We start from the raw sequence: 26,638 nt of genomic DNA on the forward strand, positions 1-26,638 counted from the left end.
ATTCAGGGTTCACTCGCATACAGACTACGAGAATGAAGAACTGCACCAAGAGATAATTCGCCGAAACACCGAGACCGCATAACCGTATTGGCGACGGAAGTAAATGCGTCGGAGTTAACTGCTACAAGCGACAATCGCGGTTTCGCTGTGTGGGGACAGCCGAGCATTCCTCTCGGCGCGCTCGGCAACTTCCTTCCGATAAACAGGGTCTTCCTCCTTCTGGTGCCCCGATCTGCGTTAAGATTGCGTGATAGTAGGAGCGTCGGAATGAATGGGCAAATAACCTACGACTGCCGCCGGATCAACGTAGTCGCTACATCTAAACAGAACTTAAACTTGTCAAGTTAGTATCTCTTCATCAACACTAAATCCCTCATCCTCTTTGACTGTTGTGTCTAGCCGCCGCCATGTCAGTATCCTCTCGATCCATGCTTGCTGTACGTCGATCCATCACGTTCGCGAACCGACCAACATTACCTCTGAGTCGTCAAGTCTCCCGATCAATCCGCTTCAACTCTTCAAGTTCCGCATCCCGTCCCCCTGCTCCAGGTAATGCCTCTACCGCTCTCTTCGCTCTCTCCCTCGCCCTCTTCACCGGCGGTGGATACCTTATCGGTACCTACTCCTCTCTCCCTCCACCCACCTCTCTGACCGATTCCGCATCTGCTATCGCTCATCAGAAAGCCCATCAACCGAAATACGGATCTCATCAGGATTACAATTCCGCCATCAACGACTTGCGAAAGAGCTGGGAAGCGAAAGGAAAGGCTGACAGAGTCAGTACCGACGATGCGGATCTGGAGATGCACGGGTTTAGTGATTGGAGTTATCACTCGGCTAAGAAACCAACCGTCGTGGTTTGGGTAGAGAGTACAGAGGAAGTGCAGGAAGTAGTCCAGATTGCGAAGAAGTGGAAAGTACCCGTTACCCCGTTCTCGGGTGGTACTTCGCTCGAAGGCCATTTCAGCAGTGTGAGTGACATACAGGACACACGAGGACATAACATCCTCTCACAGCAGTCGAGCTTGCAGCTGTAATCATGGGCAATCACTAACTTCGTTTCGTTTCCCAGCCATTCGGCGGTATCTCACTCGACGTATCAGGTATGGACAAGATCCTCCGCATATCCGAAGCAGATGGAGACGTAACCGTCCAACCTGGTGTGAAATGGGAAGACTTGAATGCCCATCTCGTATCAAAGGGCGTACCGTTGTTCTTCCCACTCGATCCAGGACCAGGTGCGACGATTGGTGGGATGGCAGGGACTGGATGTTCAGGGACGAATGCGGTCAGGTATGGGACTGCGAAGGCTGAGTGGTTCTTGAACTTGGTGAGTGTAGTTGCAATTTTGCTACTGATGACGTGGCCGCTGCCCACGTAGCTTTCAATATCGTTATCTTTTGTAGCCTATCAAATGGGAGAATGGCTGATCAACCTCTTTTTTCGCTTCCAGACCGTCGTCCTTCCTTCCGGCGAAGTCATCAAGACCCGATCACGAGCCCGAAAGTCTTCTGCAGGATGGGATGCTACCAAACTCTTCATCGGCGCAGAAGGTACCTTAGGTATCGTCACCGAGGCTACATTACGACTTGCACCGTTATTGCCTACAAAGGTTGCCGTGGTAACCTTTGACGGTGTTGAAGAGGCTGTGAGGGCTGCTACCGAGGTGTGAGTGGTGCGACTTCACCGTATTGCTACCGGAACTCGAAGAGACTGATGTGAGATCGATCGTAGGGTCAATGCTGGTTTCCCGGTCCAATGTGTAGAATTCCTGGATGGAAGGACAATGTACGCGATCAACAAGGGTGGTTTGGCTGGAAGACAGTTCCAACCTGTCGACACACTCTTCTTCAAGTTCCAAGGGTGAGCACTCACATGTCATTCACCTCATCACTGGTCGAGAACGGCAGACTGGCTGTCTTTTTAATGCCACCTAACTCAAATATGCCACCTAACTCAATACTGACGACTACATGTCATAGATCCGATGAAGCTATGACTGAAGTTGCCAAGAACGTCCAGAAGGTGATCAAGAAGCATGGTGGTAAGAACTTTGAGTTCTCCAAGTCCGACAAGGAGGCAACAGATCTATGGCAAGGTCGAAAGGCTGCGCTTTGGAGTGTGTTGGGCTTGAGAGATGGGGCTAGAGTGTGGACGACCGATGTTTGGTGAGTGCCCCAACCTACCCACCGGAGTCTGGACCGCTTCAGCTGATTGGACGTTATGATACAGTGTTCCTATCTCAAAATTGCCTACACTTGTAAGGGAGACAACAGAAGACTTTGAGAAACGAGGTATCACGGCTTGTCACTTTGGGTACGTGAACCTATATCACGCTAAGATAGGCCATATCCGAATGGTTGGACACTGACTTGATTCCCGTTTGTAGCCACGTCGGAGACGGCAATGTCCACTCTCTCGCCTTGTTCAACGATGACGAAGAGCTCGCCGTTGTGGAGCACGCCGTCCATGAGATGGTAGAACGAGCCATCCGACTCGAAGGAACATGTACAGGAGAGCACGGAGTCGGAGTTGGTAAGATCGATTACCTACCTACGGAATTGGGCGAGGGTACGGTCAACTTGATGGAGACCGTGAAGAGGACTTGTGAGTTTGGCTACGCTTCTTAGTCGTGGATGTGTGCTGATGTGTTGTACCTCGACTTGACGGATGTAGTGGACCCTCATAATTTGATGAACCCCGGAAAGGTGAGTTGAGACCTGTTGTTGGTGATGAGAAATGTAGCTGACAAATTTGCCGTTGGCAGATCTACCCTCATATCAAGCCTCAACATCAATAAGATATGCTTGCAGGTATACACAATATACCCTTGCGAGATCAGTCGTGGAGGGAATTACAGCATGCAACATTGGTGTTTCATAGCAGCTTTAAACATCTTTTTACGTAATTTCGCAACAACAACCTGAAACGCGCAGCTTGGTGGCGACCGGTGCACTGATCTCCCGAGTTGATTGATTGTCGGTTGAAATATGCTTGAAACTTACAACTTCTGTATCGTCTTCCTCTCTCTTCTGATCTTTTTGTTTATCCCTCATGATAGTGAATTACGAAGCGAAGCAAAATGACCACCAACAATCTGACCTTTATTACTCCTCACGGACAACATATCCCACTCGAGATATTCCACCGAATACTCCTTCATCTCCAACAAGATCGAGCGGCGCACACCCTCGCTCAAATCCAACTATGTAGTAAATCAACATACTCCCTCGTCACTCCAGTCTTATATCGACATTTATCATTAACTCTACACTCGGCCGTATCACTGCTCAGTGTTTTCGAAGGATGTTTGGGGAAATATGGGAGCCATATCATGTATCAACCTATACTACCACCCGCCGACGGACAGGAGATCTTATCTGGAACACCTCAAATCAAGTTTCATGATCTCGAAAGGCCCGATCCAAGCCACTGCCGATCGACTTGACTTCGCGTCAATATGTATCACGTCCGTTCGATTGACATAGATTTCGAAGCTATCTCAGACATAGGAATCGATCTCGGTCACGAGCCTTACTCCAATATGCGAGACTATGTCGTTACCCTCAAAAACGCTGCGGGACAAACCCTCCTTCCGAACGTCGACAAGGTCTTCGCCTCCGGCATGTGTCTCCCTGGTCTCGAAGGCAGAATGATCGATATCTTATGTCTTGGTTCGAGCCCTCATCACCTCTGCTTTCGAAACCCATCTGAAGCATGTTTCCTTCTTGATCTTTCCCACAACACAAAAACGTTCACGTTCCACCAAACCGCTCCTTTTACCTACCCCTTTGACGATCGTATTGAACTACGACAATCTCTACCCCATGTCGACTGCGAAAAGTGCTGTATCGATACGTACCAGGGCATCTTAGAGAACGAAGCCAACAGTCATTCGGAAGATTACGGTACACTGCAAGCCCAGGGTTGGGGTAGGAACATGGTAGACTTGGTGTGGTTCATACGGTATGAGACCGCATCGACCGAACGACGTGCAAAACAATGGGTGATCATGCCAGGACCGATCAGTAAGAAACAATACGAAGTTTGTATATCGGCCTTCAAGGAGGAGTGGAGACGGGTAATGGAGCGGGATGGCACGACTGTAACTTACTGGGATGGAGCGCTGGACCCGGAAGCTCTGGAGAAGGCTATTCGATTTGTCCCATACGATGAAGTAGACAAGGAACCTCCCTGTCAAGCTTGCGGAAGTAAGTTGATTGTTTCTGCTCAGGTAGATGGTCACGTTGATTCGCAGTGAACATTGCAGCTGACCATTCATAGAGCCTGTCTGATTACGATAACGAGTACATGACTGATAATAACGATGAAGAAACGCAAGATACGATCGCTGGTATAGGACAGTCAGCGGGACGAGAAGTATACATGAGTGTTGTAGTTATGTGGGACACGAAACAGTATTCCATGCATGTGACAGCGAGTCAATCTGATACAGTATGTGCAGTGTGCGAGTCCGCATGGACTACACTTTCCAGCTGAGAACCCCAACACAGTACGTTACGCACGGACCGTTCCCCCCTTGTCACTCTGGCAGAAAGTAATCATCATACTTAATGCTCGACCACAGCTCGACTCTTCTTTCCTTCTCTTCTTTGTCTCCACCTCTCAAACCTATCCATTCATCTGATTTTTTCCCTCTCACTGGATACGCAACGACTAATCACCCTTCGCAACAAATCAATCATCGTAAGTCAACTACACTAGTTCTGGGACGTCGCTCGTATCATTATGACCGACGACCAAACAGATGCAAGTGGCTCTTCCTTCTCCTCGACACCGACAGCCCAAACCCCTTTACCTCACATTCCCTTCCCGCAAATATCTCCCTGCATCGATCTTTCAGATCGTTCTCGACATCCTCCACGATGACGGAGCACTCGGGACAATCGCATGTGTCCAGAGATGTTCCAAAGCGCTTTATACGATTACGACACCGCCACTCTATCGAACGTTGACACTAACCGAAGATATAGTGGACAAGCTGTTCGACCCCTTCGTGAACGGTCTGGATGGGGAAAGCGGGTTACTCCTGTTCCAACCGATCACACAGGCAGATAAAGATGGTCTTGGGTTCTCACTTATGCCTCGTGGAGGCGATGTTGCCCTTCCCTCGATCGACTATCCAGATGCGGATGAACCGAGATACATGGGACTTCGGGTGAACTCCGCATGCGTCAAGCGGATAGTCATCGCCTGGGAGGTCGATTGGCTTGACTGGGAAGACGACGAACAAGAGGATCTGAGGACCTTCGATTCGCTCACCGATATGTTCAAGAAGTGGACGAGGCAGGAATGGTTCCAAAACGTCAACGCCCTCTGCTTCGAATCCGATGTTTACGAGAATGTCAACGAAAGTTCGTGGAGGCTAGGCCCGATCACAGAACTGGTCGCGAAGAGTTGTACGCCGCAATTTGCCTGCACCCATCAAGATCCCGGCACTCGTGCAAGTTATATCCTGAAACACTTCCCGACGATTCATACCATGATCATTCACCAGGTCGGAGAGTTCCCTGCCCACATCAGTACATCCACCCTTCCTAATTTGCGCATCTCCTGTCCAATCACAAGATCAGATGACTTCCTCTCAGCCATAACAGGAAACACGTGTTATGTTCTGGTGAAGTCAGAGAACTCTGACGAGTCACGAATCAAAGAGTGGGAATTATATCCAGGAGACCTTACCAAGAAACAAATCAAAAGGCTCTGCGGAATGGCTGATAACAAGCTACCTGAGCAATTGGCATTTTCCGTTAATTATTGTGACGATTTGGTGCTCAGAATAATTCATGGGGATCGGGCGAAGCGTGCACCTCCATGTCAAGCTTGCCAGAGTGAGTTGTCTCAGCATCAACTTTGGAGTGATGGTCGACTGATAGAGTGTTGTAGACCCCGTATGAGACTTGAGTGATACACATCCCGCAGTGATCTGTGCTTGACGTTCATCACACACATAGGAAGTACGCTTTTGCGAGACAAACGATCCATGTAGTTTTGTTTTCATACAGAGAGACGTCAATCCCATTCATCAGTGTAGCTATTTTGTGTAATTCGCGCGCCACCCTACCAAATATGAATAGAGCATACGCATCATTCTGACCAATATTGTCGAATGGGTTTTATGAGCCTTGATATCATATTGTAATGTAGTCACGACGTACGGTGACTGTTGCCACTTGTCTCTTACAAAAAAAGTGCCACAATGGAATTTACCGGAAATCGGAAAAGGTATATAAGGATCAGGGGGTGTTGTTGCTCTTCGCTCATCCCCCCCGAGCACTCAAAATCGTACATACACACCTTTCTTCTCACTTTGGCATCTACCATCTCTGACACAGTCATCCATCTACCTATTTATCGACCAACCTGCTCTTTCAGATCATTGCGCGTCCGACTTGGCAATAACAGCCTCTTCGAAGTCGACTATACGTCAACATCCACTCGACTTTACGCGTTCAATCAACAATTGTTGAAACGTACCGTAATCCGCTCGCCACCCACTTCTCTCCTACTGCACGATGTCAGGTCTCGCCCTCCCTACCGCCGCCGCCGCCGCCGGATCATCAAGTAAAGCCGGTCCTTCCAACTCCAATACCAACGGCAGGGAAGAAGACACGTTAGATGGTGAAGGGGAGGTGTTGAAGAGACCTGCAGCAAAAGTGGTAGCGAGCGTTCCGGAGATTACAGCAGTACAGGGGTTGGTCCCGACATTACAGTGGGTATCAAAGTCTTCCTCCGACTTCTTCTGGTGGGATTTGTACAGGGGAGTGATGGTCGTCGTTGTTGTTATGAGGAGGATGAGGGGTTTTGATGGCCGGAGTGGACGGCGGTGGAGGTAGGCAGACTCAGTCTACTTGGCATGGGTGTTTGGGAGCAATGTCTTGCAGGTGATTGGACGATGTCTGTTCTGTTGCTGAGCATACCCCCTCTCTGGCCGTTCCTCTCGCAGAAATATCGTCGCGACTGTCAACTTGGAATGTCGTCTGGACTTGAAGACAATCGCGCTTCATGCGCGAAACGCAGAGTACAATCCGAAAGTGGGTACACCTTTGTCTCCTCCCATCTCACTTCACTCAGTCCGACTCCATCATCTCTTCGACATATAGCCGTCGTTGTCTCATCTCGTATTTCCGGCTCATGTCTCTCCTTACTGCCATAGCGTTTCGCCGCCGTCGTCATGCGTATTCGAGATCCCAAAACGACAGCACTCATCTTCGCTTCGGGAAAAATGGTCGTGACCGGTGCCAAATCCGAAGACGACTCACGACTCGCTTCTCGTAAATACGCACGTATCATCCAGAAACTAGGGTTTGACGCCAAGTTTGCAGAATTCAAGATTCAGAATATTGTGGGGAGTTGTGATGTTAAATTCCCGATTAGGTTGGAAGGTCTGGCGTTTAGTCATGGTGCTTTCAGTAGTTATGAGCCGGAGGTGAGTCAACATTCCTTCCTGTTACCACTCTGAGCCGATATAACGCAGCAGCAGAGGTATAAGAGCGTATGAGCTGATATGTATTTGTGCGTTGTAGCTGTTCCCTGGTCTCATCTACCGCATGATGAAGCCGAAAGTCGTCCTGCTCATCTTCGTGTCGGGCAAGATTGTTCTGACAGGAGCGAAAGTGAGAGAAGAGATCTATATGGCTTTCAATCAGATCTACTCGGTGTTGGTCGGTGAGTCCATCGTCTCGCCTCGTGATACCACCATCTGCCCTTCTCCCAATGTGAGCTAATGTATTACCGCAGAATTCCGCAAGGAAGCATAGCATATGCGGCTACCACACACTCCCCTCACTTCTCGATCCACGTCTACGCCGGTTCTCCGTCGTCATTATCACCCTGCGATCCATCGTTTTTGCGATCCCTCATCCCACCCATCCCCATCTGCGAAGGCATCAGCTCGCCCGACCGCTCCTCTCGCCTGACTGAAGATATCACTTCCACGCTATTTCAGCGTTTCTAATTCACGATTCGTAAACACCTTCCACTGCATGCTCTCCTGTCTGTTTTTCATGTCCCTTAACGATGTAGAGAGAAGAGAAAAACCCACCACCATCTACCGTTGAGAGAGCTCATGGCGAGGTGGTGGTGGTACCTAAATACTCGTTCGTCATAATCAGAAAATCCAATACTTGTTTTTCCAAATTTCATTCTTATCCTTGTGGCTTTTATGGTTCTATGTCCTCATTAGCATGTAACAAACGTTGTGTCAAAAGCAAGATGACAAGAGTCGCATGTTTTGTGTTGGAATCGGCGATGTTGCGTATAGTCGTGCACGTACATGTAGGTACGGGACAATGGCCGAGATCGCCTTTGTGTTTTGGTGGAGGTTGACCGTTTACGTCGATCACCTGAAGTTACCAAAAATACGTCAGTCGCCTCGTCATTCCATCTCCCAAATAAAATAGCACTCTAGTGCAATCTTGACTCTTCATTTCATTGTTGGAGATCAACACACACTACGAGTAGACAGAAACGATGTCGTCCAATCTTGTCCCCGTACATCTCATCATCCTCATACATGGATTATACGGCTCGACACTGAACCTAAAAGTCGTAGAAGAAGAACTTATAAGAGCAGGAGGAGAAGTCGAACAAGGTGCTTCAGCGTCAAGTCATGGAGGTCCTCCAACAACATCTAAATCCTCCACTGGCCATAAGAGTGAATACAAGGACGGAGGAGGTGGCATAGAGACGGTTGTGTATCTGGCTCAAAGTATAAAAGGACCAAGGACATGGGATGGGATTGATATTTGTGCACATCGGATAACAGAGGAAGTGAGTCAGTCATTCGTATCCATCGAAGGGAGTCGTACGTATCGCCGAGGGGCCAAAGTGTATAGACAGCATAGGACATAACAAGACGAGAGGGGGAAAAGGGATGTCCCCATCGGGGGACTAGAGTGGTGGGATGATATGTGGAACTGGTGCTGATTTCGTCCCTCCGCGGCGAATAGGTAGATAAGGAGATTGAGAGATTACAAGATGATGGCAAGGACGTTGTAGGTGTTAGCGTTGTAAGTGGCTGTTCTCTTTCCCTGTTCCCCAAGTGCGATTCTTTATGGACCCCACTCCCCACTGGTGCGCCATTCACTTTGATCGGGACAACATCGTTGATCATACTCCCTCCAAACAACAGATGGGATACTCTCTCGGCGGTCGTAAGTCGGCCGCAACTCCTCTTCCCCCTCACGGCTGCGGCATTCAGGCCCAAACCCAAAGAGGAGCACTGACTGACTGTTGATTACCACTTTACCCCCGAAGTCATCGCCCGATTCCTTATTGGTCAATTACATGCTAGACAACCTTCGTTCTTTGCGAAACACCGTCCTGTCACATTTTCAACTGCCGCTACGCCTGTGAGTGGACTCGGGCAACGTCTCCAATCTACATTCGGTCCCGTCAAAACGTCCCTTGCTGACATTGATGGCTCCTTGTCAATAGCATCTCGGTGTATTGAAATACGGTGCGTGTCCACATCTCCGGATCGACCGCGCTCTCAGCTCATCTATAGTTATAACATAGGCACTCGCCAGAACGCTCTCATTAGTAAACTTGGTCGAGTTATGTTCGGACGGACAGGTCGACAGATCTATTGTCAGGATGAAGAGCCAGACTGGGGAGGGAGAGGTCTGCTGGAATTCATGACGGATCCTAGTGAGTCGGCCGAGCCCTTCGGGATTAGGTCAAGTTTGTAAAGTGAGCTAAGAAAGCGGCCTGTCGCAGATCATGTTTTCATACAAGCTCTGAAAGTGTTTCCAAAGGTGATGATCCTGGTCAATGGGTATGTGTTTCATGTTTTACGCAACTCGCGTTTCCATACCCACCATATTGGGTGGCCTGCCAACGGGCCTGAACGGCTAAACCACGAGCTTTCCTCAAAGCACACCCAAACTGACTCGAACACCCCTTCTCCAGGATACACGACAACACCGTCCCCTATCCTACCGCCGCCATATCCTACACCGACCCATTCACTGACCCTTCCCAACTCCACATCGAGACTGACGAGAATCACATGGTCACCTCCTATCTGCCAATAGCGGATCCTGATCCCGAATCGTTAGCTGTTAACCATGCCAACGAGATCGATGTTGATGGGGAGGAAGTGAACGTCACTGTCAAAGTTATGAAATCGAGGACTAGACCTCGGACCTCGGAATTAGCTGGAGGGAGGACGAGACCGCTCTTACCGCCTTTGTTCATGATACCGCTCCCATTCCCATTCAATTATGTGAGTGTAGATTCCATCGTAAAAGGATGGTGGTCAAATGCGGAGACTGACCTCGAGGAGGGGCCTCTTAATAGGCGATATGGTTGATCTCACCGCTGTTACTACCGATCATGTTGACATATATGTGAGTGATGTGTTTCTGTGGATTGTTCCATCAGACTCGATCCGAAAGTTTGAGCTCAGGCTGATGACCACATGAACAGCGCTATGATGTTCGCCGTGCATGAGTTCCATTCGTGAGTTTGCAATGTTTCGTAACCTTTCATCGCTGAATCGCTTTTACTAATTGCTATTACGCTTGTGTTTCGCAGTCGACGAAGGACAAGATCACATCACGATATTGTCGAACGTCAACCGCTGCTGGCTCCCGTCTCGTGGCCCGCGGACGAGTCGGACATGCCCAGCGAGCCCATCCTACAATCTACATCCTCATCTGTCATACCATCAAGAAGCGTATCAACAAAACCGACACAAGATGACGAAGTCGACCAGGCTTCTAGCGGTACTTCCACCCCGCCAATGCTGGACCCTTCTTCATCAACGACCACTGCTGCGCCACTTCTTCTGACACCAGGACAAAGGATGATGATCAAGAATCTGAACGAGGCGATACCTAATGCCGAGAGGGTGATAGCTTGGTTCCCATGGGCATTCAATTCTCATGCAGTACTGATTTGTCGGTGAGTCGGAGTCTTGCTTTTATAAGAGCCGTGCTTCGTCTCAATCGAGAGTGAGCTCTACCCAATGAGAGATTGAGAGCTGATGTTGGACACAGAGATGTGACTCGGTTCCCTTGGCAAGAGGATGGGAGGGGAGTGGTGAAACGATGGGCAAAGTTTGTTGTGGATGCCGGCAAAGAGGGGGTGATAACTGTATAAGTCGTCCGTGTATCTGCAGAAGGACAATGTAGCATGAAGCATCTAATCAAAGGGATTGAAAGGAAGGGATTCGGATCTTATGTATTTCTATCGTATTTGGCATCTATCATACGTCGTCTTGTAACTATAGCTATCATATGTATTTCTTGCAACTGTATCTATCATATGTATTATCTTGCAACTCTGTCTATCAAACGTATCTTATCATCCTGCACCGTTGTACGCGTCTCACTATGTGTTTGGAGACGATGTAGTTCCATGCGGATGCAATATAAGATAAGATTATGTATATTGACAACTAACTCCACCCCCGCTCTGGGCTCCGGTCACTCTATCGGAGAGGCTTTTCATAAGGTCCCCAAACCGGTTTATCAAATACCATATTATCCAAAGCGCGAGTGTTCAGCTGTAACATACACATTCACTGAGTCAGCCCAACTCCTAAGCAGATCGACTCGTTCTTCTTAAAGTTCAATCAGTCGAGGTGTGGTTATACTCACCAGATGAGGACCTAATTGATCAAGTTTTGTGACGCCTAATAACCTCAATGTCGTCTGAATCTCATCTCGCATGACTACGACGCCACACCGATGATCAGTTACTTGCGTTTCACTCGATCTCGACTCTCGGTCGACTCACTCTCAATAGCGTGGACAACACCTTCTTCGCCGTATGTAAGAGAATACAAGAATGGTCTTCCCATTCCTACACCTTTCGCACCGAGACAAAGGGCCTATCGAATCAGGTTGTTTGATCAGCTCAATCTTTCCACTTCCAAAAGAGATGGATGAATGATCCGATGACAAGACTGGACATACCTTGACCACATCTGTACCTCTTCTGCATCCTCCGTCAATGTATACTTCGCATTTGTTGAGAATTTCGGGACAGATCTTGTTGATTTCGAGGAGGGTATAGAGAGCTGGTGGGGACCCGTCAAGTGCTCGACCACTGTACACGGATCGATGTCAGTCAACGCTATGCTCCCCTCTCAAAGTAGATCCTCACCCCCTAAGGCGATACTACAGTCTGGAAGAAGATTGATTTGGTACTTACCCATGATTAGAGAGGTAGATCGCATCTACACCCATCTCCACAGCCTTCATCGCATCTTCCACCGTTTGAACACCCTTCAGACCAATTGGCAACGTCGTATGTTTCCTCAACCAAGCAACATCCTTCCAACTCAATTTTGGATCTATAAATCCTCCAACGCTCCTTCCGATCCCGCCACCTTTATTATCCGAACTGATCTTACCACCCGATATACCTGACGCGACTTCAACTTCGGCACGAGAACGTTCGTCCGCTTCTCTCTTTCCTGGAGCGGCAGCGTCGACAGTCACGAAGATGGCTTTGAGACCCAAATTGTTGATCTTGCGAATTAGGTCTTCGGATTTGGGTCGGTTACGATCGACGTAGAGTTGCATGAAGAAGGGTTGATCAGGTGATGTGCGGGAGTTGATGATGTCGGGAAGGGGGGCAGAGGCATTTGTCGAGATCTACACGAAGGCAGAAGTTTTAGATGTCAGCGAAAATAGTGCGGCGAGATCGAGGGAGGGTAACTCCGGACTAGGAGCGAGGACCAATGCGTCGCAGCGTGTGACACGTGGAACTTTGCACTCACCATCTGGATGATGTTACACAGACCCGCGCCCTTGGCCAGCAAACACTCTCCCTCAGGATGAGCAAGCTTCGCCATACCAGCGGGCGAGATGAAGATCTGCAAAAGAGTACGCATTGCGTCAACGACGACCTCAGTAGACAGAGACACTGCCTGCCAGAGAGCAAACTCACGGGAAGAGAGTTCTCCTGTCCCAACATCGTGGTACGTGTGTCTACCTCATCCACATCGACAAGGACTCGAGGTCTAAACAGAATCGAATTGAATGCGTTACGGTTGAGATCGAGTGCTAAGACAGGAGTGTGCCAGTGTCAGTGTTGTTCTTGCCTCGTGTCTACAGACGCGAGATACGGGTCGACCAGTTGTGGGCAAGATCGAATCCCATCATTGGACTCACTGTATTGATCTGTAGCTCCAGAAGACATGTATGCCCAAGCTTTGCTGGTAAGATTGATCTTGGCGGCCTCCTACGAACCGAAAGTATCAAGATACGACCTCGTTAGTGAGCAAGACTTCATACACCAGAACATCACCACAAAGTTTGGAGAAGTTGCGCCACTCACAGCGAAATCTGGTAATCCGATAATCTCCCCCAAATCAATCTTTCTCTCCTGCTTCTCCCCAGCTGCCTCTTTACTGATCATCTTTGGCAAAGTCGCTGGGTCGACCAGCCCCTTGAAAGCTCCTTCGTCAAGACCATTCTCGATGGTTCCTGGAGGATGGATAGGTTGGAAGATCTGAGTGGCGTCGCGTCCTGCTACTCGGTGAATATGTTGGGAACCACCCGGATGGATGGATGCGAACTGGTCGAATGTCAGCCATACTATCAATCTGATGCGGATCCAATCATGTTACAATGCAGGCTAATGTTTCGCGTACAATGTGATCGTGATTGTACCGTAATACGATGATATGCCCAGATCATGGATGTAGTGATTCTCTCATTCCGACTCACCTCTGTCAGATCATACACCTTCCCATCGATCACCACCCAACAATCTTCCGGTGTATTATGCTTGTTCACCTCGCTGTAGGGTATCATCCCTCTCCCGACCGCCTGATCTGCATCCGGTGAAGGATCATCGATCGCTTCTTCGAGTAGGAGTGGGGAAGTGAGATGATAAGCTATTGCGAGGGAGGCGATTGCCTAGAATAGAATAGCAGCACATGTAAGCCCGAGCTTCCTTTGAGATGGTTTGATCGATTGACCGACTCACCGCTCCTCCGAGTTGTAATAATCTTCCTCGTGCTGCGGTACTCCCATATCGTCCAGTCGAGATCGGTCGTTTGGCCACTGACCAAGTAGGTATTCTCGGTACCCCTTCCGTCCTCGTCGCAGCGGACGTGACTCTTGTTCTCAGAGCTCTCAAGGTCGGTCTGAATGCGCTCATGATGCCTTTTCTGTCTTTGGACTACTATCGATCGAGGAAAAGATCTTCAAGATGAAATCGTTTGTTTGCCCCAATTGATATTGCAGTATTGAGATTGGTTCCAACCGTCTGTCTGCCTATACACTCTTGAAACTTGTTTAAGTTAACTGTAATAATTAATCGCTATCGGTCGGGCCAAAACAACATTTCGGCCCAAGACGGTACTTCGGCATACTGCGAATGAGTGATCGAGCGATCGGACCGAAATTGACCGGTATACCGGGCAGTACGGTCAGTACGGTGAGGTGAAGCCACGTGGGAGTGTCCGAGCGAGTGCTTTGACCCGGTAATTGCCGGAATGCATATATACTGAGCTTCTAAAATAAGTTACATCATCCCATCTCCACCTCTCTTCACCTATCAACGATCTCTCAACAAACACACTCACGCACCAACGCACTCACTCACTCACTCACTCACACAAAATGTCTCGAGAATCTGTCCTACTCTTCGGTCTCGGTGGTATCGGCGGTATCTACGCCTGTATCCTCCAGTTATCTGGTCAATGTGATGTTCACGTCGTCGCTAGAAGTAACTACGATGTCGTCAAGCAGAAGGGATTCAAGTTGAAGAGTCCAATCTTTGGCGATCATGAGAGCTTGAAGTTTGCCGGTGGTGAGTGGGCGTAGCGGTGCGGGTATCCTCTTTGCAGTCACAACATGTAGGACAGGTTGTAAAGACCAGTGCTGACCTTGGTTGCTGTCGTGGTGCAGTTTGGAAATCCACCGAGGAAGCCGCTGCGTCCGGTACAAAGTTCTCCTATGGTGAGTGCGCAAGGTCAAACCACCAAGATTCCTATCTTGTATTTCGGGAGATCCCGCTCCTGGAGTACCCTCACTGACATCCTCCTTCCTTTTCTCCGTTTAGTCCTCTGTGCCAACAAAGCCCTTCTCGATGCCAAACCTTCCCTCTCTGACCATCTCCGACCCATTATCACCCCTTCCTTGACATCCATCGTCCTCCTCCAAAACGGAGTCGGAGCCGAAGAACCACTCCACGCTTCGTTCCCCGACACCACCATAATCTCCGCTGTCGTCTGGACAGGTGGTAAACCCCTTCCTTCGGGCGACGGTGTCGAGCAATTCAACAGAGAAGGTCTGACGATTGGCGTCGATTATAAACCTGATGGAGACAAGGCCGCGGAAGATGCCAAGTTGGAGAAGTTGGTCGGATGGTTGCAGAAGGGAAAGGGAGAATGCACTGTTACGAAAGATGTTCAGAGTGAGAGGTGGATCAAGGTTATTTGGAACTGTTGTTGGTGAGTGCGGCTGTTGAGGAACGTCCCAAGTGCGGGTCGAGGCAGCGAGTCTTACATCCTTGTCCGCTCTTGTCGTCATCTGGCTACAAGTGTCTACTCCTTTTCTTGCTGGCTATGTCTCCGTCTACACCTTGCGAGTCGCCTGATAAACGCCCGAATCACTCGCTGACGCTCGTGGTTCTTTTTCAGGAACTCACTCACCACCGCTACCCGACTCAAGACCGGACCATTCTTCGACTCATCATCCCAAGCCCTTCCTCTATGCTACACCGTCATGGAAGAAGTAGTAGCCGTTGCCAAAGCGAAGGGACTCACGATCCCCGATGGTACCGTTGAGAAGTTGATCAAACAATGTACCGACGTCGCGTATCCCGGTTTACCAAGTTCCATGATGGCTGATAATAATGCGAAGAGACCTATGGAAGTTGAGGTGAGTCCGGTCTCTGCTTCTTTTTCCGCTTTTGAATCATACGCGAGATCAAGACACTAATGAGTGTTCATGCTCCAGGTCATCCTTGGTACTCCTGTGCGAGAAGGACAACGTCTCGGTGTCCCCGTGCCGACACTTACCGCGTGAGTACATTCTGAGGGTGATCGTCCCCTGTATGCATATGCTGACACTCGTATGCTTGTCCTCAGCATCTACACCATCGTCAAAGCTCTCGATTACGGAAACACCCACCCCGACGCCGCTAGCGCGTAAACTTGTCAGTCATATAGAAATGCGAATCACGTTCTGAAGTAGATATGTATCCCTTGTGTCATGAAAGATGCAGTCCATCCGTACGAGTATACATTATTATATGTGGAAGAGAAAACAATGCAGTAAAAGCAGAGAAGGGAAGAGATGCTAGTGTGTGTTTTGTTTGGAATTGGGTTTTCCAAACAAAACGGGAAACGAAAATGCCAATGAGTGTATGTGGTGTGTATTTTCTATCAATCTTTGTTGTCTTCCTGACAATCCAATCCGTCACCATTCGTTCCCCTTTGATCCATCACATCACTCCATTCCGACGTGACCAAGCCCTGCTTTGAATGTCCAACGTAGTTCATGAATTCCTTATTGCTGTCCCAACTTTGACGGTGTCCACCTTGACGCCGCAACCATAGCTGGCGAAAGGGGTGCTTGACCATTTTGCAACGCCATCATCTTTGGCGACGTAGGCGCACCGCTAACACCCGGTGTAGAAGTTGGTGACGGGGAAGAGAGTGAGAATGTAGGAGGTTGTGGTTGGGTGGTGGTTGATGAAGGGTTCGCAGCAGATCCGGGGAATGGGTTGGGGGAGATGGGATGAGCTGACTTTTCGTTAAAGTTCGGGTCTTCCTCTACAAAAGAGGAGAAACCATCTCGTCAGTGCTTGGTCCTCTGACGCGGTAGGGTTGAAAGAGGGTGTATCACTCACTTGCGAAATGGTGGATGGCGGTATGACTCAATTCCTCCTCTTCACCCTCTTCCTCCGCTTCATGATGTTGTTCCTCTGCAGCTCTCCTCTTCCTCTCCTCAAACATCATCCTCAACTCCTTGACCCTCTGTTCCCTGTCCTTCTCCGCATCATATGCGAGATGACGCTTGAGCACGACCTTCTCCCACCAACTGAGATGTCGGGGGTGGACGGCAATACCGTGATATTCTGATGCTCGACCGTTTCGGACAAATGCCCAGTATCGATCTTGTTCTCGGAGATCGAGACCGGTCGTGTCGGGGATGAAGAGGAGAGTGACAACCATACCGGCAAAACCGAAGGGGAAGACGATCCAGAATCGAGTTCGACTAAGCAAATAGTCAGCGTGGAACAGACGAGGGTGCAGCGCATCACTCACGTGTCAACGTAGTTGTAGACGACGGCAGGAAGCAAAGCTCCGAGTTTACCAGAGGCGGCGGAAAGACCATGAGCAGTAGCTCGGACTGAGACCGGGAAGACTTCGGCAGCAAGAAGGAAAGTGGTACAGCTGTGGGTGATTAAGATCAGCAATGCCGCTACTACTTATGGGGTAGACCTCGCCCGAAGAGGGGTTGAAGAACACTCACTTGGGTCCGAACTGCTGGAAGAAACTGGAGAGATAGTAGATGGTCTGGAATCCTTTGATGTGCTTAGGCGTAGACAATTCGTTGTACCAGACTATTAGAACAGACGCGTCAGGATTTCCTTCCTTCTTCGCTCGTCGCAGTCAAGTCACACTCACTGGCACAGATCATGAAGAGTACACCGTCGCCCAAAAATCCAATAATTTGCATCCTCTTTCTTCCGTAGAACTTGTGATCGATCAAGAGCGCTGCGAGGTAGTACCCGACAAGACTGACACCGATGTTGACCAAGTTCCAGTTCCAGCCTGTGACGACGTTGTTCACCGAAGAAGGGTTGATGATGGAGATGAAAGTGGAAGCGAAGAGCTTGTTACCGTAGAAGAGGAAATCGTTGAATAACCATCCGAGAGTTGTTCCGACTAATCGACCTGCGAAATGGGTACCGACGAGTTTCAAAGAATGCAAGTCGTATCCGGATTGGTTGACACGCATGTTCTTCTTGGATCGTTTAAGAGCGGCAGAGGTGTACTTCTTCTTGTAGAATCGGAAGTAGGCGAGCCAGAGAGTCATAGCCGCCATAATGCCGAAAGATACTCGGAAAGTCCATTGGGCGCTGACCTCGGAATAAGGAGGGTTGGCAGAGTGGTGGAAGATGAGAAGGAGGACGATGAGGATACCCTGGTTGAAAAGTTGACCCCAACCTGTAGCCAGTTTGGCGTTAGCATTTAGCGTCATGGAGAAAAGGGATGGTAGCAACTCACCCTGCATCAAGAAAGCCAAAACGACATTTCGTCCTCTGTGTAGCTTGTCGTCCTTCTGAGAACCAGCGACCGACTTTGACTCCATGGCAGTGGTCGATGTCATGGGGTATTCACCACCGACACCGATACCATAGAAGAACTGGGAGAAACCGTAACAGATGACCCAGCCTTGAAGGGAGGTTCCCCACGAAGCTGTAAGCATGACGAGACCGACTGTGAGGAGGGTTAGACGTCAGCGGGGCTCGAAGATGGGTCGGAAATGGGACGAAGAGATGGCAGCACACTCACGAGTCATGACAAGGGCATCCTGGACCAAACCAAATCGTCTACCGATCCAGTCTCCCTCGATACCGACAAGGATTTGACCAAAGATGATACCAATAATTTGGAGATAGTCGACCTGAACGATAAATTCACGTCAGCTGAAATATCGAAGTGGTAGGACATCCCGTTATTGACTCACCGCTGCAATCCAGTTCGAGTCGCAAACCTCGTGGGTCTTCCAACACATTGGCCAGACGGCCTTGTACAATGACGAGAGATTACCGATTGAGAAGAGGGCATAACCTTCTGTGAAAAGACCAAAACCGCCCATGACGTATCTCTTCGTATAAGCCGACAGGGGTGAGAGGGGATCTCTCTTGAACATCCCCCAAACGTGTTTCACCTCTCTCATCGTTTCGGTATGTTGTTGTTTGTGAACCCAACTTCTCCTTTCGGGACCTTTCAAATCTGCCCAATAGACACCATCTTTATAAGAGTCCTCGGGGGCGAGATCGTTGTATAATGGATGGGAAGCATCGAACTTCCCATGAAGGAGTTTCGAGTCTCGTCGTTCACCTCCCCGAGGGGTCTTCTCGTGGTCAAGAGAGAGTTGGGGTGGAGCGAGTGTAGAATCGTCATCTGATCCGTGGGTGGCGGTGTTGTTGAGCTCCATGGTGGTGGGTGAAGGGGCGTTGGATTCGGGTGCGATCATGGGGGTGAAATCACCCTCCCCACGGAGGATGAATGAGAGAGCCATGATGGTGGAGTGGGTTGGGTGGGTGGTGGAAGATGTTTAGAAGAGCTCTTTAGCGAGGTGTGTTGTTGTTTATATAGAACACAAATTTGGAGCGAAGTGATATCGAGCTCGGTATACTACGTCAGAGCTTGCGAACTGATCACTACGGTGGTGCAGTGATGAAGTTATTGTCTGGTAGAAGTTTGTCGTTGTCGTCTACGTCTCCATCAAACGTGCTTGACAATTTTGTTATTTTTTGTTGTTGGTGGGTTTGGTGGAGTGGAGGAGTCGTCTGTTTCTGTTTTGGTGACGGTGGTATCTATTTTGGTCGTCTTGGTACTTTTGTTACTGATGACGCCAAGGTCGTGTGAGCGTTATGTGATGCTCAAAGTGGTCGTGTGAGCAGTTGAATTGGTGGTGGTGGTGTCGAGAGAGTTGTAAAATATACTTCATACGTATAACGTACGGTGGAGCTGCCATCTGCCATCTTCCATCTCTACTGTTCACCATGCAAAATTGTGATCAACCAACGAGAAGACGAGAATCCGGAAAAGGCATGCACGTTCGTGAAAATGTGAGTGTCAGGCACAGTGCAAACACGTGGAGGGACCGGGGAGGGACCCTGAAGTGCCCCGCTTGGCAACGGGATCAACATTGGAGAGAAGTTGTGATGTCATCGTATTGTGATTTGGGTGCTCGAAGCTTTCATGCATTCAGGCAGCATCATCATTATGGCGATGGTGAAGCATATTTATAGATGCTATAGTTGGTTCTTCTATTCTGTACATCAAGCTGATGTCGTCGCTATCATAACCCGAATATCAGTTCAGGTCGTCATATTGTGTGGTAGCTGTGACATCTTGGAGCGCGACAGACTACCATGTTGTGTGAACACTAAATCGGCTGCCGAGGCTCCCGGATCATAAAGTTGGGCTTCGAGACAGCGTCGCTGTTCTTCCAGCTGACCACTGATGAGTTGCGTCTTCGCAATCTCTATTCTCTTTCCGCTCTATCACACTGTGCATGAGTAACCAACGCAATGGGATGTTCCGCACTTTTGATGGCTTCAATTCCTCCCTCTTCTTGTAATCATCTTATTACTTACAACGATCATCAGCAACGATATCAAGCAGTGATATAATGACCCAATACACCGATAGGAAAGACAAGACATACGAGTTCGCCAAAGGATTCGACGAAGATGGAGATTTCGTCCTCCTAAGCAATGACGGCAAAGCGTTCAAGGTCCAAACCTACCAGCTCAAAGCGTTCAGGTGAGTCATCTGGACAGAACATGTATCCCTAGTTTGAGTTGAGGGAGAGCTGATAAAGTGCACTTGCGATAGTCCTGTCTTCCTCGATATGCTTCAGACCTGCGGTCCCGACCAGAAACAGGAGATCGAGCTTGATGCTTCTGAGCCGGCCGTCAGGCTCTTCGCTCTTGCTTTAAAGGGGTCTTCCGAGAAATCCAACATTACCGAGTTACAAATTATCAAGGAGGCTATCGACTTATGCGAAAGATACAACGCACCTTTCCTGGGCCGTCAGCTACTAGCCACGATTCGTACAAACTCCATTAATCTTGTGGGCAAATTTGAGCTACTCGTTTGCGCATCAAAGGTCGACGATATATTTGTTGGGTCCAAACTCCTCATGGATTCCAACCTCGAAGAATACTACACGGTGTCACGCATGTCACGCATGTCACGACTTCCTTCCACCTGGGTGTTCGCGATCCTGAAAGCCCTGGAGGGATCGCGTGCAACACGCGGCTCCATCTCAACGAAATATTACTGGCTAATGGTCTCTGGTGAGTTTGTTCAAATCATGGAAGAAGTAAGTGGAGCTATTTAAACCGATGTGTTCCCCAATTGGTCATAACTGTCGTGTATTGAGGCACTTATGCTTTTCGCAGCACGCCTGTTCGAATGCTCAGTGATGGCAGGGGGACTCATCGACGAATGCAAGGTGTGAATTGCTTGGCACTGGTGATAACTGTTCATAACTCGGGCCTTTTGTCGTTAGGGTTAGGGTTATCATTAAAAATTGGTCTCGTATGCAATGCTATGTCGTCTCTGACTTTGCCAGCGAAAGGGGACCATCAACCCGGTTCACATTGCATGGTTGTTGATGTATACCAGCAGTCAAAGGGATATCGTAGTACTTTCCGTTCTCCAAGGTGCGCTTGGTTATCAGATCGACCCTTGACGACAGCGTGTGTGTGTTGTTGTCAAGTTGATTTAGGGCGCCAGTGAGGGTGTTGGTAACCACGAGGCGACTGAGTCCTTTCCACTTGCGACGGACCATGTGTGTGTCGAAAGAAATCCGAAAACTCTTATCAACCCTTATCGTCCCCTTTTGTATCCTGCTGCGTTCTTTTCTACCCAAGAAGTTTCCCCCTTGTACCTCATTATCTAACCCTCCACAGGAGTAGCTCAACATGTCCACCTCGTACACTGACGAAGACGGCAAGGAATACAAGTTCCACGACAGATTCAAAGACCCCTATGGCGACTTGGTTATTATCAGTGCTGACGAGATCGCCTTTCTCGTCAATGGCGACTCTGTACGAGCTGCTAGGTAAGGTAACAATTCCCATTCGGCCTTACAGGCTACCGTCAGGGACTATAAAGACTGATCAGTATGACCTTAGTCCAATCTTCCGATCGATGTTCGCTGCGTGCGGTACCCGAGAAGAGCAGAAAGTCGAACTCAACCATCCAAGCGGTGCACTCTATCTCTTCCTTTCCGCTCTAATCGATCAACCAGTCAAACTCAGGACTACCAATTGGGAAGATTTCAAGGTCGCCATCGAGTTGTGCAAAGTCTTCGAGACCCGACGAGTCGGACTTCGCCTGTTCGAGAATGTCCGACCGATAAACTGCCTGGGTCAAGAGCACAGCTACGACCTGTTCTGCTTGGCCGCCGATATCGACGACGTCGCTTCCGGAGCTCTTATTATCCGCAATGCGGGTCCAACACGGACGACGAACGGGACCGCCTGGGCTTTCTGGGATCCATCGGCAAGTCCATCAAAGCGAGATTTGATGAAACGTCTTCCAGGTCATTGGGCTTGGGCATTCTCAAACGCCGTTCGCGACCTTTATATTCACAGTACGGAACAGAATTGGAAGAACGCCAGTTACATATGCGCCGAATCCTTTGAAGTTGTGAGCATATTCTTTTCACAATAGAGGCTGATATTGCCAATTGGTGCTTGCTGACTTTCGAGTACAGTAATCCCATTTGAGACTCCTTCGAGGATGTGGTGGCGAGCCCCTCGACGAAGGTGATAGCGGAGACAAGCCCCATGAGTAGCCATATCCGTAGTCGGACAGAAGCTCAGCAACCATGACCATGCACATACAATATGATCCATCACACAACATCTAGCAATCTTAATCGGAATCCGAAGCCACATCGTCCGGGTCAATGATCGCCTCTTCGTCTTCTATAGTAGTGCAATGCATATCAGCGTCACGGTCTTCGCTCTGACCCGTCTCCTTCTTCGGGCAAAAAGTGACTCACCATCAACAACATCACCGCTCGCTGTGATCATAGCCTCTGCCTCAGCTCTTCTCAATGCTGCTCTGATTCGTTCATCGTCCGACTCTGGGTCTGCTGAAGGGTTGGAAGGTGGGAGGAGATCGATCGGTCTTTGATTGTATCTGTTTTTGATCCTGCATAGCGACATCGACCTGTTGTTAGCTGGAATTCAATCAGACCAAGACCTGCTCCGTAGCATGCTCACGTCGTGTCTGCTCCAGCTTCCAGTAAAGAACCAACTACGTAACGCACAACCCATCAGCCTTTCAATCACATGAATACGGGGATAGTGCAGGACACACCGAGATACACCCTCAACCCTTCATGCTCTTCCCATCTATTTCTGACAGCGATATGTAATGGTGTGTCGCCCTGCAATCGATTAGGCAGATCCACATCGCATGTCTCGTGACATAAGATCGTTTCGAGGACGCTTGTCGACGCGTGGATGATGCTGCGCGAGGAAGGGTGAGCTTGGTCACAATATATATAACGGTCGTGAAAAGGCGAGCTCACGCGTAATGTAAGGCTGTTACAACGGTAGAGATCTGTTAGCAATGTCATACTGGACGGGTGAGTCAAGGCTCTCACCTGTATTGCCCAATCTATCAACATGATCACAATTGTGAGCTACTTTCGAAGAGCCGAATGATAGATAGCCAGCTCACCCATCGGTATAATTGATATCTTTCAACTCTAACAACGCATCTTCTATCATCCCTTCGTTATCCGACTTGGCAGCTGCCAGTAATCTTTCGTCTGCACAAATCAACGAGCAACATCAGCCTCCTTTCGTTTTGTCCATAGCAATAACGTAGCACATACTTGCTGAAGCTCCTTGCTCATGATCTTCTTCCTCTGGAGGTGGTGGAGGAGCTGCTCGTGGTGGTGGGGGTGCGGAGCTCATCGTGCTGTATCTCCAGTTGGTCTAGTGTTGTTCTAAGTAACAGAGTTGGAATAACTACGAGTGTACAACCACTTCCTGGTCGTGCACCGCGTACTGGTGCATGCTATATATGCGGCATTGAGCGAGTACGGTGATAGGGCCCCGGATGAAATGTCTTTGTTAGGCGCGCTGTGAATTGCGGTACATGTGAACTTTATCACTGTGAACGTCATCGCAATTCGATCCGCTGCCAACCTCACAAGCACACACTACCTCGCTTACATACATTCACATCACTTAACATCTTCTTAGCTCTCCCATCTGCAGTACATTACACACAATCAAAGACACGACACGACACGACCCGATGTCACACAGAGCACACTTCAACGAGAACCCGATCACTCCTCCAGTGGAGAGGGTGGGAGATTTCACCTTTTCAGAAGGGGGCGGGAGAACACCGGATGTGAGGTCAGAACCAATCCCGTTCTCCAGGTGAGTCGTGATCACGTCCATCACATATCGCTCGAGAAACCCATACTGATCGTTAACTAGACCATCAACACCCACTCCTGCCCATGTAAGCCTTTGAGTATTCTGACAACTACACTCGCACTGGCTGACCCCGCTTGGCGTCTTGACAGGACCAACTCGCTTTCGTCGGTCTCGGCGCAATGGGAAAGCGTATGGCATCCAACTTGGCCAAGCATCTTCACTCAACTGGACAAGTAGGTCCTCCCTCTCTATCACATTCAAAATGTGTCTCTGTACTAATCTGCGTTGCCTTTGTAGCCCCCTCTTATCGTGTTCAACCGAAAAGAAGAAGGTGTCTCAAAATTCCTCGAGTACGCTGCCTCCAAGGACGTACCAGAGGATTCGTACAAGGTCGTGAATGATCTTGAGGAGATTGGCCGAACGTGAGTGAAGGCAGATGTCCCGCTTTTACTAGACGCTGTACTGATGCAAAGTTTGGTGCAGAGCGGACATGGTCATCACTTCTCTTGGCGGAGACGAGGCGGTCGAGGCGGTTTACGAGAAGCTCTTTGCAGGTCAAGAGGTGAGCTGAACCCTGCGACACGATACATCTTGGCGACTAGCTGACTGTGGTTACTTCTTTCAGACCCAAAAAGACACTGGAGATGGCATCTTGCCCGGAGGACGAGGTCGAACAACCATCTTTGTCGACACATCTACCGTAAGTTGTCATTTCACATATCTTCGTATCGTATTTTGGCTCATTTTTGGTCGTACTACGTAGATTTACCCTACCACTGCCGGAAAGCTCGAACGTCTCGCATCCACAAAACCCCACCGAAGCTTCCTCTCATGCCCCGTCTTTGGTGTCCCCAAGGCTGCCGAATCGGCCGACTTGATCCTCGCCATCTCCGGTGATTACTTTGCCAAGAAGCACGCTGCTCACGCTTTGGTCCCTGCTATCGGAAAGAAGGTTATGGATCTGGGAAGTAACGTCGAGCGAGCCATGTCATTCAAGTGAGTTGCAAATGGTTCGTCTTCATTGACCTACGGCAACTGACGGCTTTGCAGACTTGTTGGAAACTCTTTGGAACTTGGCTTCATCGAGCTCCTCTCTGAATGCTTCACCCTCTGCGACCAATCGGGTGTCGGTGCGGACAAGCTCGTTGAGCTTATCAAGGACCAACACAAATCTCCTGCGTTGATTCGATATGCCGACAGAATCACTAAGAACAGGTTCGAGAGTGAAGGAGGTTTCACCTTGGGTGGAGGTATTACCGATGCCAGGTTAGTTTACGCACAGTCACCTCGTTATTGTTTGTCCGTGTTGAGCTGACCCCTGATTCCACCATGTAGAAACATCCGACAACTCGCCGAGTCACACAACGTTCCTATGCCAGTGATGGATGTTGCTCAACAGCACATGCTCTCTGCTCGAGCGCACGGAGGAGATGAGATGGACTGGACAGCGTTGGTGGGAGGACAAAGAATCTCGGCAGGTTTGAAGCCTTTCGCGGGGAAGGTGAGTTCCATCAGTGTACAAAAACGACGTATAAGCTGATATCTTTGCTTCTCCGCCCTAGACACGATTGGAGCGATACGAAGGGTAATTATTGAGGTGGCTGCTAGTTAGAAGAACGTGTGGAGGACGATGTGTGGTATCATCGTATGAAGATATCAACCAAAGCGCATGTAATACGATTGCGATGTTTGAATCCGGTCTTTTGTGTTGGCGCATCGCATCTCTTGGCTTGGCACAGTTATGGGCCAGTCCTGACCTTCGTTTCAGCCAACGGACAGGAAGTAGGGATCGGGTCTGCCATCGTTGCTAAAGGGCGTGGAGGTCTCACTGTTGGAAGCTACATTAGAGTGTCATATTAAAGTCGCCCGGAAAGCTGTGCCGGATATGACCTTTTCCAAAGTCGATATAACATAAGGGAGGGTGTGATCTGAGGGGAGAGGAAGCAGGCATCGGCGTCGGCATTATCACAATCCGAAGAACTTGTTTTATCGTGGCTTGGCAAGACCACCCTTGCTTTGTGCTCAAGTGCTTTGATGAGACTGCATGCTGGAAGTTGCGTCAAGCTGTTCCGTGCAAGCCAAAGTGACGGACTGTAAAACGGAAACTTTGGTCTATTGCAGAAACGCTCGGAACGATCTTCCGGAGTTGGCCGTCTGGCTTATCTCGCGTGGAACGGAACGTAGGGTAATTTACAGCAGAGCAACCACGCAAAGGGATATCAACTACACGCACTAGTCCTCCGTGTAGAGATAAGCACTCAGGCATGGCCCGTAGCGCACAGCAGTACGAGTACTGGAGGAGTCAAGCCCAGATGTGGTGATTGGGAGTCGCTCAGACGCTTCCTGAAGTCAGGGCAAGTCCATGATAACCAATCATCACATTTGCTCTTATCATTCCGTTCCACAAAAGGGAGCTGCAACACGCTCGTCCAAAGCCGACGAGTCTTCCAGCTTGATGAAAGCATGTGCATCTAGCAGAACACCT

At 49.3% G+C, this 26,638-nt stretch overlaps 12 protein-coding genes across 12 annotated transcripts; 9 read left to right on the plus strand and 3 right to left on the minus strand.

Annotated features, from left to right (window-relative positions):
- Positions 1-407: 407 nt before the first annotated feature.
- CI109_101316 (uncharacterized protein) lies at positions 408-2,800 on the plus strand (the record flags this gene model as incomplete). Its single annotated transcript, XM_032006441.1, has 9 exons — positions 408-971; positions 1,073-1,330; positions 1,454-1,668; positions 1,735-1,863; positions 1,983-2,168; positions 2,233-2,316; positions 2,390-2,607; positions 2,677-2,708; positions 2,768-2,800. 9 exons carry the CDS (start codon positions 408-410, stop codon positions 2,798-2,800), a joined length of 1,719 nt encoding a protein of 572 aa, XP_031859276.1.
- A 660-nt stretch (positions 2,801-3,460) lies between these two features.
- On the plus strand, positions 3,461-4,261 carry CI109_101317 (uncharacterized protein; the record flags this gene model as incomplete). The annotated part of the gene is made up of 1 exon (XM_032006440.2): positions 3,461-4,261. The coding sequence occupies one exon, from the start codon at positions 3,461-3,463 to the stop codon at positions 4,259-4,261; it is 801 nt and encodes a 266-aa protein (XP_031859275.2).
- Positions 4,262-4,768: 507 nt separating this feature from the next.
- On the plus strand, positions 4,769-5,918 carry CI109_101318 (uncharacterized protein; the record flags this gene model as incomplete). The annotated part of the gene is made up of 2 exons (XM_032006439.1): positions 4,769-5,852; positions 5,908-5,918. The coding sequence occupies 2 exons, from the start codon at positions 4,769-4,771 to the stop codon at positions 5,916-5,918; spliced, it is 1,095 nt and encodes a 364-aa protein (XP_031859274.1).
- A 618-nt stretch (positions 5,919-6,536) lies between these two features.
- On the plus strand, positions 6,537-7,781 carry CI109_101319 (TATA-box-binding protein; the record flags this gene model as incomplete). The annotated part of the gene is made up of 5 exons (XM_032006438.1): positions 6,537-6,733; positions 6,968-7,055; positions 7,178-7,450; positions 7,548-7,689; positions 7,762-7,781. 5 exons carry the CDS (start codon positions 6,537-6,539, stop codon positions 7,779-7,781), a joined length of 720 nt encoding a protein of 239 aa, XP_031859273.1.
- A 712-nt stretch (positions 7,782-8,493) lies between these two features.
- CI109_101320 (uncharacterized protein) lies at positions 8,494-11,127 on the plus strand (the record flags this gene model as incomplete). Its single annotated transcript, XM_032006437.1, has 12 exons — positions 8,494-8,793; positions 8,973-9,032; positions 9,155-9,176; positions 9,280-9,374; positions 9,460-9,481; positions 9,541-9,672; positions 9,742-9,799; positions 9,934-10,249; positions 10,324-10,373; positions 10,453-10,485; positions 10,561-10,929; positions 11,025-11,127. 12 exons carry the CDS (start codon positions 8,494-8,496, stop codon positions 11,125-11,127), a joined length of 1,560 nt encoding a protein of 519 aa, XP_031859272.1.
- Positions 11,128-11,458: 331 nt separating this feature from the next.
- On the minus strand, positions 11,459-14,142 carry CI109_101321 (uncharacterized protein; the record flags this gene model as incomplete). Its single annotated transcript, XM_032006436.1, has 11 exons — positions 11,459-11,533; positions 11,628-11,701; positions 11,767-11,860; positions 11,946-12,078; positions 12,184-12,629; positions 12,755-12,850; positions 12,925-13,040; positions 13,149-13,218; positions 13,315-13,554; positions 13,707-13,898; positions 13,969-14,142. 11 exons carry the CDS (start codon positions 14,140-14,142, stop codon positions 11,459-11,461), a joined length of 1,710 nt encoding a protein of 569 aa, XP_031859271.1.
- A 464-nt stretch (positions 14,143-14,606) lies between these two features.
- CI109_101322 (uncharacterized protein) lies at positions 14,607-16,142 on the plus strand (the record flags this gene model as incomplete). Its single annotated transcript, XM_032006435.1, has 6 exons — positions 14,607-14,796; positions 14,895-14,945; positions 15,049-15,439; positions 15,629-15,869; positions 15,948-16,012; positions 16,079-16,142. 6 exons carry the CDS (start codon positions 14,607-14,609, stop codon positions 16,140-16,142), a joined length of 1,002 nt encoding a protein of 333 aa, XP_031859270.1.
- A 357-nt stretch (positions 16,143-16,499) lies between these two features.
- On the minus strand, positions 16,500-19,247 carry CI109_101323 (uncharacterized protein; the record flags this gene model as incomplete). The annotated part of the gene is made up of 8 exons (XM_032006434.1): positions 16,500-16,765; positions 16,843-17,210; positions 17,261-17,389; positions 17,469-17,559; positions 17,624-18,166; positions 18,227-18,439; positions 18,515-18,626; positions 18,690-19,247. 8 exons carry the CDS (start codon positions 19,245-19,247, stop codon positions 16,500-16,502), a joined length of 2,280 nt encoding a protein of 759 aa, XP_031859269.1.
- A 1,002-nt stretch (positions 19,248-20,249) lies between these two features.
- Positions 20,250-21,080, plus strand: CI109_101324 (uncharacterized protein; the record flags this gene model as incomplete). The annotated part of the gene is made up of 3 exons (XM_065966947.1): positions 20,250-20,253; positions 20,344-20,500; positions 20,573-21,080. The coding sequence occupies 3 exons, from the start codon at positions 20,250-20,252 to the stop codon at positions 21,078-21,080; spliced, it is 669 nt and encodes a 222-aa protein (XP_065823019.1).
- Positions 21,081-21,666: 586 nt separating this feature from the next.
- On the plus strand, positions 21,667-22,420 carry CI109_101325 (uncharacterized protein; the record flags this gene model as incomplete). Its single annotated transcript, XM_032006432.2, has 2 exons — positions 21,667-21,806; positions 21,880-22,420. The coding sequence occupies 2 exons, from the start codon at positions 21,667-21,669 to the stop codon at positions 22,418-22,420; spliced, it is 681 nt and encodes a 226-aa protein (XP_031859267.2).
- A 204-nt stretch (positions 22,421-22,624) lies between these two features.
- CI109_101326 (uncharacterized protein) lies at positions 22,625-23,679 on the minus strand (the record flags this gene model as incomplete). Its single annotated transcript, XM_032006431.1, has 8 exons — positions 22,625-22,677; positions 22,755-22,906; positions 22,978-23,011; positions 23,075-23,226; positions 23,289-23,301; positions 23,364-23,377; positions 23,441-23,531; positions 23,598-23,679. The coding sequence occupies 8 exons, from the start codon at positions 23,677-23,679 to the stop codon at positions 22,625-22,627; spliced, it is 591 nt and encodes a 196-aa protein (XP_031859266.1).
- A 346-nt stretch (positions 23,680-24,025) lies between these two features.
- CI109_101327 (uncharacterized protein) lies at positions 24,026-25,742 on the plus strand (the record flags this gene model as incomplete). Its single annotated transcript, XM_032006430.1, has 10 exons — positions 24,026-24,153; positions 24,214-24,238; positions 24,303-24,386; positions 24,451-24,575; positions 24,637-24,715; positions 24,779-24,853; positions 24,917-25,149; positions 25,204-25,419; positions 25,489-25,654; positions 25,716-25,742. The coding sequence occupies 10 exons, from the start codon at positions 24,026-24,028 to the stop codon at positions 25,740-25,742; spliced, it is 1,158 nt and encodes a 385-aa protein (XP_031859265.1).
- Positions 25,743-26,638: the final 896 nt, after the last annotated feature.

The sequence above is a fragment of the Kwoniella shandongensis genome, chromosome 2 (genome assembly GCF_008629635.2).
Source record: "Kwoniella shandongensis chromosome 2, complete sequence".
NCBI classification, from domain to species: domain Eukaryota; kingdom Fungi; phylum Basidiomycota; class Tremellomycetes; order Tremellales; family Cryptococcaceae; genus Kwoniella; species Kwoniella shandongensis.